Source organism: Papio anubis, chromosome X (genome assembly GCF_008728515.1).
Source record: "Papio anubis isolate 15944 chromosome X, Panubis1.0, whole genome shotgun sequence".
In the NCBI taxonomy this organism is placed as follows: Eukaryota; Metazoa; Chordata; class Mammalia; order Primates; family Cercopithecidae; genus Papio; species Papio anubis.
This window is the reverse complement of record NC_044996.1, coordinates 38,626,014-38,639,109: the sequence shown is the minus strand read 5'-3', so window position 1 is coordinate 38,639,109 and position 13,096 is coordinate 38,626,014. Positions and strand designations below refer to the sequence as shown.

Sequence of the window (13,096 nt, the reverse complement as noted above, 5' to 3'; positions counted from 1 at the left end):
GAAGTTCCAAAGTTAATTTGGAAGAATGGATGATCAGGAAGAGAAAAGTTATATAATAAAGGGGACTTCTCAACCTTCCCTTTCTACTAGCTCCAGAATCTACAGATTTTTCAATGGAAGAGGAGTATAGGACCACACGTATAATAACTTCTGAAAAAAAAGACATTTAAGATCATTGTGAAAGTAATGGCTTATATAACAAGTAGTAGAGAGACAACTGATTGATCACTTGTAAAATATACACAGAAAGAAAGAATAAAAAAGGGGGAGGAGACATGGTGAGAAAAAGGCAGGGGAGGGAGGAAGAAAACTAGATTCCTTACCTCATACCAAATATCAAAATGAAAAATTAAAAGATTTAAATATAAAGAAGAAATCACAAAGTATCACAAAAAAATACAGGCAGTAATTTTTAAATATTGGAATAGAGAGAGCCTATGGGAGAAACAATCAAAATTAAATACTAACAAATTTGAACACATAAAATGTAAAATCTCGACTTTGCTCATGGCCAAGATAGACTAACAGTGACCAGATATATATTCTTACTGAAAAAAACTAAAAGAATGGCCAAAATATTTAAAACTATGCCTTCCATGACATTGAATATTAGGCAAAAAAATGACATTATCCTTTAGAGATGAGTAAGAAAGCGAATCCTGTAACTGAGCCAAGTTGGTGCATGGAAAGAGTTTCCAGCCCACATCCCAGGAGAATAAAACTAAGGCAGAGTCTAGCAGGCCCAGAATTCAGGAGACAGAGCTGGAGCCAGGGAGAAAAGGGCAGAGTGAGTTCATAGCACACAGTAACAACGAAAAGGGCAATGCACAGAGAAAGGAAAGAGATCTACAATCCTTCAAATTTTCATCTGAGTGTACTGATCATTGAACATGTATGTGAGGAAATTACCCTAGGCAAAAGGATGAAATTACCCCCAAAGATTAGAGGGAATAATTCCCAGATTCTCAAGAGGATCAGGAGTGGTACCAGTTCCAACCAGCTAGATTGGAAAACCTCATAATTCACAGGACATCCAGTAGAGAAAGGTGTTGCCTCATTAAGGGGACAAATTTATTCCTAGACTAAATGCTGCACTGGTCCCACATAAATAAATTATAAAACCCAGTTCCAAAATATCAAATTATTTCCAAGTAATTTAACCATATCCCAGAACAGAAGTCAAAAATATGTATAATAATACTACAAAATCCACATTCAAGAATGTAAAGTATACAATGTCTGTCATTCAATCAAAAATTCAACCAAGCAATGTTCAGGAAGCTAAAGGAAAAGACTGAACGTGGTAAGTACAGACATAAGCAAACTTCTAGAAATAAAAAGTGCAACATCTAAAATTAAAACAAACTGGATGGAATTAACTGCAGATTAGACATTTCACAAGAAATGACTAGCAAACACAAAGACAAAGCAGAAGGACTTGCCAAAACCCAACACAGACAGAAAAATATTAAAGAATGAATAGAACATTAATGTTCCGTGGCAAACGTCAAGTGGCCTAATTGGTGTTCCATAATAGAAGAGGTCGAATGATAGAAAACATATTTGAAGAAATAAGGGCCCCAAAATTTCAAATTTCATGAAAATAAACCCACAAATTCAAGAAGCTCAATGAACTCCAAACAAAAGTAACATGAAGAAAACTACACCAAGATATATCACCATCAAATTACTTAAAATGAGTGATAAAAAATGTTACAGACACCCAGAGGAAAAAAGGACACATTAGGCAAAGTAAAACAAAGATAAGAAGATTCTCATAGAAAACAATACAATCCAGAGGATGGTGGAGAAACCTCTTCAAGGTACTCAAAGAAAACTAAAATGTCAAACTAGAATTGTGTATGAGACAAAATATCTTTCAAAAATGAAGGTAAGCTAGGCATGGTAGCTCATGCCTGTAATCCCAACACATTGGGAGGCCAAGGAAGGAGGATTTCTTGAGACCAAGAGTTCAAAATCAGCCTGGGCAACATAGTGAGACCCTGTCTCTACAAAAAATAATTTTTTTTAAGTTGGCTGGGTGGGATAACACATGCCTGTGATCCCAGCTACTTGGGAGGCTGAGAGGTGAGAGGATCACTTGAGCGCAGGAAGTCGAAGCTGCAGTGAGCTGTGATGGCACCACTGCACTCCAGCCTGGGTGACAGAGCAAGATTCTGTTTCTTTAAAAAAGAAAAAAAAATTTAAAAATTTAAAAAATACTTTTTCAGACACACAAAAGCTAAAAGCATTCAATCAGCAGACCAATAGCAAAATTATGTTAAAATCTCTCTTTTAGGCAGAAAGAAAATGATGCACACGTAAATACGATTCTACACAAAAAATAAAGGGCACTGGAGATAGTAACTAAGGGATTGAACACATAAAAGACATTATTCTGATTATCTAAATGTCCTTAAGAAATAATTGTTTAAAGCATAAATAACAATGTGTTATAGTATACATAACAGATATATAAAAAGTAAAATGTATGACAACACACCAAGGCTAAAAAGGAAGAAATATAAATGCACTATTGTAAGGTTCTCACATGATACATGAAATGGTATAATAGCTGTTGAAGACAGACTGTGATAAGCTAAATATCATACTCTAACCCCTAAAACAACCACTAACATAACAAAAAGTTACAGCAAATAAGCCCACAAAGGAAATAAACAAAAATTTTAAAATATAATTGAAAAGACAACAGAGAAGGAGGAAAAATGAATAAAAAGGATAGAACAGAAGGGAAATATACAGCAAACCTCAAAATATCATTAATTACAAAAATATAAATGATTTTTAACACTGCAATTAAAAAGTAGATTGTCAGATTCAATAAAAAGCAGGAAGATACTACCATATGCTAACTACAAGAAATGTACTTTCTCTACAAAGACACAAATCAGTTAAAAATAAAAGGATGGAGAAACATGCATCATGCTAATACTAAACAAAAGAGAGCTGTACTGACAATATTAATATCAGAAAAGTAGACTTCAGAGCAGAGAATATTATCAAGAATATAAAGAAAAGTCATTTCAGAATGGCAGTAAAAATTCACCAAGTGGACAATACAATCCTAAACATTTACATATCTAATAATAGAGCTTCAGAATGTATGAAGGAAAAATTATAGAACTACAAGGAGAAAGATAAATCTGCAATTAGTGTTGGAGATTTCAATAACCTTCTCTTACTAACTGATAGACCAAGAAAACAGAAAATAGGTAAGGTATGGAAGATTTAAACAATACTATCAACCAACTTAACATAGTTGAAATTATACAAGACTCTAACCAATAACCACAGAATACATTTTTTTCCAAGTTCCTACAGAACTTTTACCATGATAGACCATATTCTGGAAAAACTCAATATTATTTCAACAACAGAGAGTACTTCTGACTACAAGAGACACAAACAAACAAATTACAAAAGCAGCAATATAGATAGGCAATAAATACTTGAAATAATACTCAACATCACTAATTTAATCACTGAAATGAAAAATAAAACATTCTGATATAATTTGTTCTTTTTAGATTGGCAAAGATTAAATAGATTGATAATGTATAATGTTAACAAGTATGGAAGTAAAGCTATCCATGTGTTACTTGTGGGAATGCAAACATAAAGCTTCTGGAGACAATATATCAAAAGCTTTAAATGTACATTTATGTTTTAATCCATCAATAGCATACCTTTAAGCATTTAAGTTAAGAAAATAATACAAGTGGGCCAGGCATGGTGGCTCACACCTGTAATCCCAGCATTTTGGGAGGTTGAGGTAGGTCAATCACTTGAGGTCAGGAGTTCGAGACCAGCCTGGCCAACATGGTGAAACCTCATCTCTGCGCCGCATTCCAGCCTGGGTGACAGAGTGAGACTCTGTCAAAAAAAAAAAAAAAAAAAAGAGAGAGAGAGATGAAAGGAAGGGAAGGGAAGGGGAGGGGAGGGGAGGGGAGGGGAGGGGAGGGAAGAAGGGAAAAGAATGCAAGTGTACAGAATATATAAAGTTCATCAAAATGTATATTTAGATTTAGTAGGTATATAAAACTATCACTATAATATTAAATGAAAAATGCATATTACTAAACAGTATACTCAGTATGATCTCATTTTTGTTAACAGAAAGTATGTGAGCTATTTCTAAAGGCGGGGAAGGGATGGGGTGTGCTCACCCACGCACTGCTGAAAAAAAGTCACAGAATTTAAATTATTATTTTCCCATAATTTAATGTGTTTTGATGGGTGCAGCAAACCATCATAGCACATGATGTATACCTAGTAACAAACCGGCAGATTCTGCACATGTATCCCAGAACTTAAAGTATAATTTTAAAAAAAGAAAAAAAAAGTTAAGGTCATGTAATACTTCTTTTTTTTTTTTTTTTTTTTTTTTTTTTTTTTTTGAGACGGAGTCTCGCTCTGTCGCCCAGGCTGGAGTGCAGTGGCGCGATCTCGGCTCACTGCAAGCTCCACCTCCCGGGTTCACGCCATTCTCCCGCCTCAGCCTCCGAGTAGCTGGGACTACAGGCGCCCGCCACCACGCCCGGCTAGTTTTTTGTATTTTTAGTAGAGACGGGGTTTCACCATGTTAGCCAGGATGGTCTCGATCTCCTGACCTCGTGATCCACCCGCCTCGGCCTCCCAAAGTGCTGGGATTACAGGCTTGAGCCACCGCGCCCGGCCTCAATACTTCTTAATATTAGAAAAAGAATACCCACAAAGTTATTTCCCTTTTGAATAAAAAAGCAGGTGAGAATTGAGAAAGGAAGGACTGAGATACAAAAGAAAGGAAAAATAAAAAGTCTGTAATAGTAATCACTATAGTTTAACAATTAATGACATATGTGACACTTTCTGTGTGCTAATCACTGTCATAAGCAATTTAATACATTAACCCATTTCATCCTTACAGTAACCATGAGGTAGACACTGTTATTATTCGTGTTTTACAGAAGGGGTAAATGTGGCTCAGAGTAAGCTAAATAACTTCCCCAAGAGACAGATCCAGGATCCAAACGCAGACAGCATGGTTCTATTAGCCTGAACTCTTAACCACTACAATAATCTACCTCTCTATAGGAAGAAAGGTAAGTAGAAAGAAATAATCAGAGAGCTAACATTTACTAAGCATGTAGGTGCCAGGCACTAGGGCTGATTTTAAAACTTACCCAAAGCCTCACAGCTAGTAAGTGCTAAAGGTGGGACTCTGACCCGAATCTGCCTGACTTCAAGACCTAAGCTCTTTCAACTGTACCCTGATACTTTGCCAACCAATTTCTCAATAGTTTATCACAACTTTCTTGTATGTTTGCAATGTCCCAGGGCTCATGCTGATTGCTAGAAGTGGCTGGAAATCTTTGGAAAGTAGACCACTGAGATCACTTCCAGTACAAAGCTGTCCAGGCATTTCAGGGAGACTGATCATTCATACCCAAAACCTAAGTACCCAGAATTTTTCCAGTTTTCTCTTACAAATCTACATGCTACCTAATGTCACCAACAGGTAATCCATTCCTATTAATTGTGGATTTGTATATTCAAAAGCCGTATTTCAAAATATGAACACACCCAAAACCGCAATATATTAAAACATTGATCATGCCGGGCATGGTGGCTCATGTCTGTAATCCCAGCACTTTGGGAGGACAAAGCGGGCACATCACTTGAGGCCAGGAGTTCGAGACCAGCCTGGCCAACATAGCGAAACCCTGCCTCTATTAAAAATACAAAACTTAGCTGGGCATGGTGGTGCATGCCTGTAATTCCCACTATTTGGAGGCTGAGGCAGGAGAATCACTTGAACCCGGGAGGCAGAGGTTACAGGGAGCCAAGATCACGCCACTCCCGGGCAACAGACAAGACTCCATCTCAAACAAACAAACAAAACCATCAATCATTAATCTCATGAGGGCAGGGACCATGTCTCTCTTGATCACTATTGTATCTCCCAGCACACAACACAGTTCCTGGCATTCATCATTTCAACCTACTCTCCCAACTTAGTCACTCAATGAATATTTATTGAGTACCTACTATGTGTGCTATGCATTGTGCTAAATGGAATAGAAAATAAAGTCCGTGATCTCATAAAATGTTCATTGTAGTGTACCCACTGGGTAGTGGGATGCTGATGAAAAACAATAAACAAGTATAGAAGTATATATTCAGAATGCCAAATGGTGTTCAGTTTTATAAAGAAAAGTAAAGCAAGGTGTGGGAAACAGAGACAAAAGGGTTGGGGAGGCATGCTCTTATATATGTTGTTCAGGGAACGCTTTGCTGATGAAGTAACATTTAAACAGAAACCTGAATGTACAAGATTAAGAAATATGGCTGGGAGAAAATCATTCCAGGCAGAGGCAAAAACAAAAAGCCTTGGGGGATGAGGAGAATGCCTGATCTGCTGAGATTCAACAAGGAGGCCAGTATAGATAGAAAAGAACCAACCAGAGAGAGAAAGAAAAGACAGGTTTTGAAACCAAATGCAGGGCATTACTAGGCCTTAAAGCACTCTAGTTTCTATTCTGAATAACATGGGAAGTCAGCAGAGAATTCTGAACATGAATGATATGATCTGACTTACATTTCAAAAATATCAATCTGATGCTTTTCGGGAAACAGACTAAAGGAAAGCTAGGGTAGAAAAGAGACCTGTTAAGAGGCTCCTGTAATAATTCAAGTAAGAGATGGCTAGGACTAGGATGGTAGGAGTTGAGGTGGTTAAACATATCAATCTGATGCTTTGTGGGAAACAGACTAAAGGAAAGTTAGGATAGAAAAGAGACCTGTTAAGAGGCTGCTATAATAACTCAAGTGAGAGATGGCTAGGACTAGGATGGTAGGAGTGGAGGTGGTAAGACATGATCGGATTCTAAATATATTCTAAAGTACAGCAACAAGATTTGCTAATGAATTAGATATCAGATGTGAGAGAAAGGGATAAGTGAAGGATGATTCTCAGGTTTTGAGATGACCAACTAGAAAGATGGAGTTGACATTTTCTGAAATTGAGAAACACGTAGGAGGAACAAGTTTAGGGGTGCAACAGGAACATTAATAGTATGGTTTTGGAAAATAATGTTTGACATGCCTAATATGCATCTAAGTGGCAGTGTTGGGTATTTAACAGGTTATATAACCCTGCAGTGTGTGTGTGTACATATACATGTACACATATGCAAATGCAAATACTCATATGGTAAAAAGGTCTAAAAGGCAAAGTAGCAAAATAATGTGACTTGTCATCTCTGGGGAGTGAGATAATGAGTGATATTCATTTGTTTATTTTTTCTTTATGTTTGCTAAATTTTCCAATTTTTCAACAAGAAAGCTACATTACTCTCATAATCAGGAAAACATTAAAGAATCTTTGGTTTTGTCTTTCAAGAAAGAACTGGATAATTGTTTTGAAAATGAGAAAAGAAAAAGTAATAGTTTTATAAAAGAAAAGCCAAGATTGGATATCACAGTTTTACGGTTTGGGCAATTGAGGCCTTCTCAAGAGAATGTCAGGAACCTGTGGAGGAAGCTTAAGGCAGGAAATAAAGGAATGGGAAACTTAAAAGAAAGCAAACATGTAAGATAGCAGAATCAGTATTCAAAAAGAGAAAAAGTGGGTTAAATCCAGTTAAATGAAATGTGAGATTGATGAATATTCCTAGGCTTGGATATGAAAAGTAATCTCACACTTGAACTGAATTCTGAAAGACTAAGTGAAGAAGGTAGACGGAAGGGAAATCCTAGTAAAGAGACCAGGATGTAGAAGGTAGAACACAAACAAAAGATAAAAAATTAAAAATAAATAAATAAAATAAAAGAAGGTAGAACACAGAGATAAAATCATCCTGGAATGAAGAAAGAAGTTCTGCTCCTAAATGCAAATGGTGTCAGTGGGGGAATGTATAAGATGAAGCTCTCAGGGTAAGCAGAAACCCACTTCAATCTTATGGGTTAAGTTAAATATTTTAAGGTTTATTCTAAAAGTTGTAAAGAGTCATTAGAAGATAATACATTGGAGTCACAAGTAAGATTTATGTTTCAGAATTATCACTCTTCCACTGTACAGAAAACAGACTTAAAGCTAGGCAAACCTGAAGAAAGGAGCTATGTCTGGGGACTGTTGCAATAAGCCAAGCAGAAAAAGACTGGGCCTGAACATTCTCAGAGGATTGACTCAGGAGTTGAGTCTAATCTAAATTCAAACCATCAAAAAGAATAAATACAAACTTTCAAGGTCTTCTAGTTCTCAGGAATTCATATATGTGGATTTATATCATGTATTCACATAGAAGAATTTAGTAACACCCAATTGAAAAGCAATGAAAATATAAGCAATATTATAGAGAATAAACACAATCAATGCTAAAGAAACACATTATTCCTGGCAGGAATAGCAATATAATAAATGTTTGCTGAATGAATAGGTAAATGATTCTATCATTAAGACAAAAATGCATCTATGAGCAAAGAAGATCAGCATTTTTTATTTTGCTTATATCAAAAGTAAATTTAACTCCTATTTAAATTATCTAGTTATATTAAATCTTTATCACTTATTTAACTAAAGTCTATATACAAAAACATCACCGTCAAAGGATCAGTACTCATTATAAAATATTAAGTAAAAGCTAAGATATTTTTATACCTCTTTTCACATTCCACAGTTTGTTTTGGCTTGTTTCTCATCACAGAAGTTGAATGATTAAGAATCCTAGAAGTAAATCAACACATTAATTCCTAAATATATTAAGGAGAATATTCTATCACAAGATATATAAAAAAATCTCTAAAATAAACTGCATCTGGTCCTTGAAGATCTTTGCTAGAAAATAATATTTAAATATTATTTAGATCAGATGCCCATAAGTGTACTATTTACAACAAAATGAAGCTCGGCAACTTTTCCAGGCGTCTTCTTTTATAAACCCTTTCTCAAAGTTTGGATTATCTTCTAGCCATGCTATTTTTGCCCTTTGCATATCTAACTTTTGGCTGAGACAGAAGATAAAGAGATACAGAGGTACCATCATGACTGATTTATTTTTTCCAGCACAGCAAATGATATGAGATGTGTTGATGTAATACGTAATTATTTTGCCAAATGAAAAATTCTAATTCTAAATGCAAAATCAGTGCTCAAGTTCAATTCTTTAAAAAAACCCCACAAGTTTCTTAAACTTTTAATAACTATATAAAACCATTAAAACAAAAGAAAACGATGAACCATTATGAGAGAACTATTTCTACATAATGTTACATAATTCTAAGTATTAATCTCAAAGTCAAAAGTAATGAATTACTAACTATCCTTAACATAACTAACCATACTTGAGTTCTTAATGTTACTATATATATAAATATAATTTTCACTTTTAAAATTTAATATCATAGAAGTAAAATCTCTGCCTTTTATTCAAAATAAAATCTATAGATGTCAACTGCCAAAAGAACAGAGAAACGGATTTTAAATAAAAGCTATATATTGACCAATAAAATACATAATGAATTAAATATAAGTTGGTAATTACAGAAATATGGTTAGCATAAAGAAAGCAAAGTCCATTATGCTGGATTCCTCACCAGCTTGGATCTAGTAGGACCTCACTAGGAAAAAGTGATAGAGATGCAAAGGATAAGTATCATACACCAATCAGTGTAGCTTGGGCCAAACAATTTCAGAATTAAGGACATTCATTCTTCTTTGTACAGGCATGCATTAAAATTACCTTAAATTCTTAAATGCAGAAAAATTAAGGTAATGAAATATCTAAAACTATTAGGAAAAATATATTTTAAAAGAGTTTTTTTTTTTTTTTTTAAAGAAGAGATAGCAGTAAGTACCATCCTGGGGGAAATTGCAGAATTATTGCAGGGGCAGGGGAGTCAAACTACAATGGCCTTCACTATGGTAAATTCTGATTCCTTCTCACCACACATTCATTAGCGTTGTGATTATGGTTGTGTATGAGTTATACTGAAACAGAAAAAAAAGTTGAGATCCACTTACCCATAAAATATATTTTATGTACTTGAGAATTCACCTACGTAAAATTTTGCTATGTACATTATTTTGTGTTTTACTCTGATACCCAAAGTCAAAACAAACATCTATTCTAATTAAACATCTAGACTATTAACATACTTCCCTAATCCAGTTACCAGTACTTATTTTAAGTAAAAGACTATACAATTCAGCTATGTCAACCTGGCTCCATAATACCTGAAGGCTTCCACAAACTCTAGATACCTTGATGCGTGTCCTGTTGCTCTGGTCCTCTGGAAGAGTTTATCACTGAATGATGCTCTACAACTTAAAGGCTTCTGTCTGTATTCACATTTCACATAAATCAACCCAACCAAAAGATGGGGGAAGATGTTTTTGGAGACACAGGGTAGTCATTTGTAAAGGAAGCAGAAACAAAAGAATGCATAGATTTCAAGGACTCAGAGATCTACCTAATTAGTTATGACAAGCTAGAGGTTAACATGATGCTCCTCAAATTGAAATGTTCATATGATCAGGAAAAAATCATAATAAAAGAGGTAATGTCCATAATTTCTATAATTCTAAAACAAAATTATAAACTTCCCAAACCTAGTTTTGCTTTCCATGATCCTTAATTACATTTTAATTATAACTTTTCATAATTGCTTTTTGTTATTTAGCTATATCACATAGTAATTAGAGGCTCATCTTTCCACAATAACGAAAAACTCTCAAGACACACCTAAAAGCAAATAAAATAATTACTAAAAGGAAAGACACAACAGAAAATACTACAGTGTAAGTTAGCAGGAACAAACATGCAATGGGAACCAGTTAAATGAAGCTATTTATTGCAAAATCACACATATATTTTAATCTTTTCTTTAGAATGATAACTAAACAAAATTTAAGAAGCCAGCTAAACATCGACTTATTAAGCCCCTTAAGAAAATCAGTATAAGAAAAAGAGCAGTAGCCACCTTTCTAACACTAATATAAATGAGTAAGACTCATGGAAATTTGTAAAACTGGCTCAATAATTTATAATACATATCAACTTCTTTGTTTTTCAACAGAATTTCCTTTATTATCAAGTGAATATTAAGAATATTCTAATAGTATCATTTTATTCTCAGTTCCTTCCTTGATTTTTCTTGTTCTAAAAAACATGCTTTTTTTCAATTTTATCTTATTTTGGTAAGAACATTTAACAAGAGATCTACTCTCTTAACAAATTTTTAAGTATACAATAGACTATTGTAAATTATAGGCACAATGTTGTACAGCAGATCCCTAGAACTTATTCATCATACAACATTATTTTTAAGATAATGATTTTTTTCAAGACTTTTTTTTATTTCCCAAAATAATAGTGAACGTAAAATTAGAACTTGCTGAATGGCTATTTAAATATAGTTAAAGCCATTGATTCAGAGTGACTTCAATACACTCAGACGCAAGTAGAAATAATAATCCAATATTTTGACAGGGGATGATAAAGACTATTTTTCAATTTAAAAAAAAATCAACAATAAACTATAAACATAAAGTAGCTTAATCAACACATCTTAATCAGACAAAGTGGGGGCAGTCTTCTAAATAACTAGGCTTCAGACTTTAAAACCTTATGAATTATCAATTTGATGGTTTATTTGCTGATCTCTTTTCTCACCCTTTTTGAGTATTAATTCTGTACAATATCCTCTTGCTGCTCCCCTAGGATAGTTTCATTTACCAAGTACTGGCATAAGATTTCTTAAAGAATCAAAGACATTTTTAAAAATAATATGAACTGCCAGGCGTGGTGGCTCACTCCTGTAATCCCAGAACTTTGGGAGGCTGAGGTGGGCGGATCATGAGATCAGCAGTTCGAGACCAGCCTGGCCAACATAGTGAAACCCTGTGTCTACTAAAAATACAAAAATTAGCCAGGCATGGTGGCACACGCCTGTAGTCCCAGCTACTCGGGAGGCTGAGGCAGGAGAATTGCTTGAACCCGGGAGGTGGAGGTTGTGGTGAGCTGAGATTACACCACTGCACTCCAGCCTGGGCAACAGAGTGAGACTCTGTCTCAAAAAATTTTTTTTTTAAATTAAAAAATAAAAAATATATATCAACTAAGCAAGTGGCAAAACTGCCATAAGGAAATCATCGCTGAACTCAATGTAAGCTGTTTTTTAATTACCTCTAGTTTGGGAGAAGATACATGGCTTCATTTAGCTGAGAGCTAACACTGCATTTGTCTTCTACTAGTAGCAAGTTAAAGAACAGCTAAGTAATATGCAGTCAAAGTAGCAGTCCTGGATGATATTTCCCTGTAGGTGAGGGAAATCTTAATCCAGTTAAATTATTTTTAATCAAGACTAAAAACAAACAAAATGTACAATAATTATTTTAAAACCTAAAAAGAGATGTTACAACTCCTGGCCTACAATTTTAAATAGCATTTCAGATCCTTCTCTAATATATTTGGAATATAAGACACAATAATAAAGCATGAAAAGGAAAATCCACAACCAGAGAAGGTATAAATTATACCAAATCCACTGTAGGATATATCTTCATATAGGATTACACTTAGATTTTTGGTCTCATTCAAATTCAAGTATTGTGACAGTAAACAAAAAATTTTAATTCCCCAAATCAAAAAGATCTAAGTAACGGCAACGTATTGTAGAAGGAAGAAAGACTATTTAATAGAAAAAATACTAGATTTAGCATTAAAAAATTCTGAGATCCAGTTTAAGTTCAGGCATTAACAGAATTGGCTAGGGAATCTAAAATTCTCTATACATTATAAATTTTAAAAGTAAAATGTGCTCTTTGGCCGAGCCTGGTGGCTCAGCCTGTAATCCCAGCACTTTGGAAGGCCAAGGCGGGTGCAACCCTTAAGGCCAGGAGTTTGAGACCAGCCTAGCCAACATGGTGAAACCCCGTCTCTACTAAAATACAAAAAAATAGCCGGGTGTGGTGGCACACACCGGTAATCCCAGCTACTTGGGAGGCCGAGGCATGAGAACGACTTGAACACAGAAGGCAGAGGCTGCAGTGAGCCAAGATTGTGCCACTGCACTCCAGCATGGGCAACAGAGCAAG

The 13,096-nt window shown here is 34.8% G+C and overlaps 1 protein-coding gene across 3 annotated transcripts in view; it reads right to left on the bottom strand.

The window, feature by feature from the left end:
• Positions 1-13,096, bottom strand: part of LRCH2 (leucine rich repeats and calponin homology domain containing 2) — a 128,160-nt gene that overhangs the window by 41,864 nt on the left and 73,200 nt on the right. For all 3 annotated transcript variants that reach the window (XM_017954220.2, XM_009198164.3, XM_017954221.2), the window contains exon 12: positions 8,660-8,725. In XM_017954220.2, the coding sequence (XP_017809709.1) occupies positions 8,660-8,725 (66 nt within the window). The remainder of the gene's footprint in view (positions 1-8,659; positions 8,726-13,096) is intronic.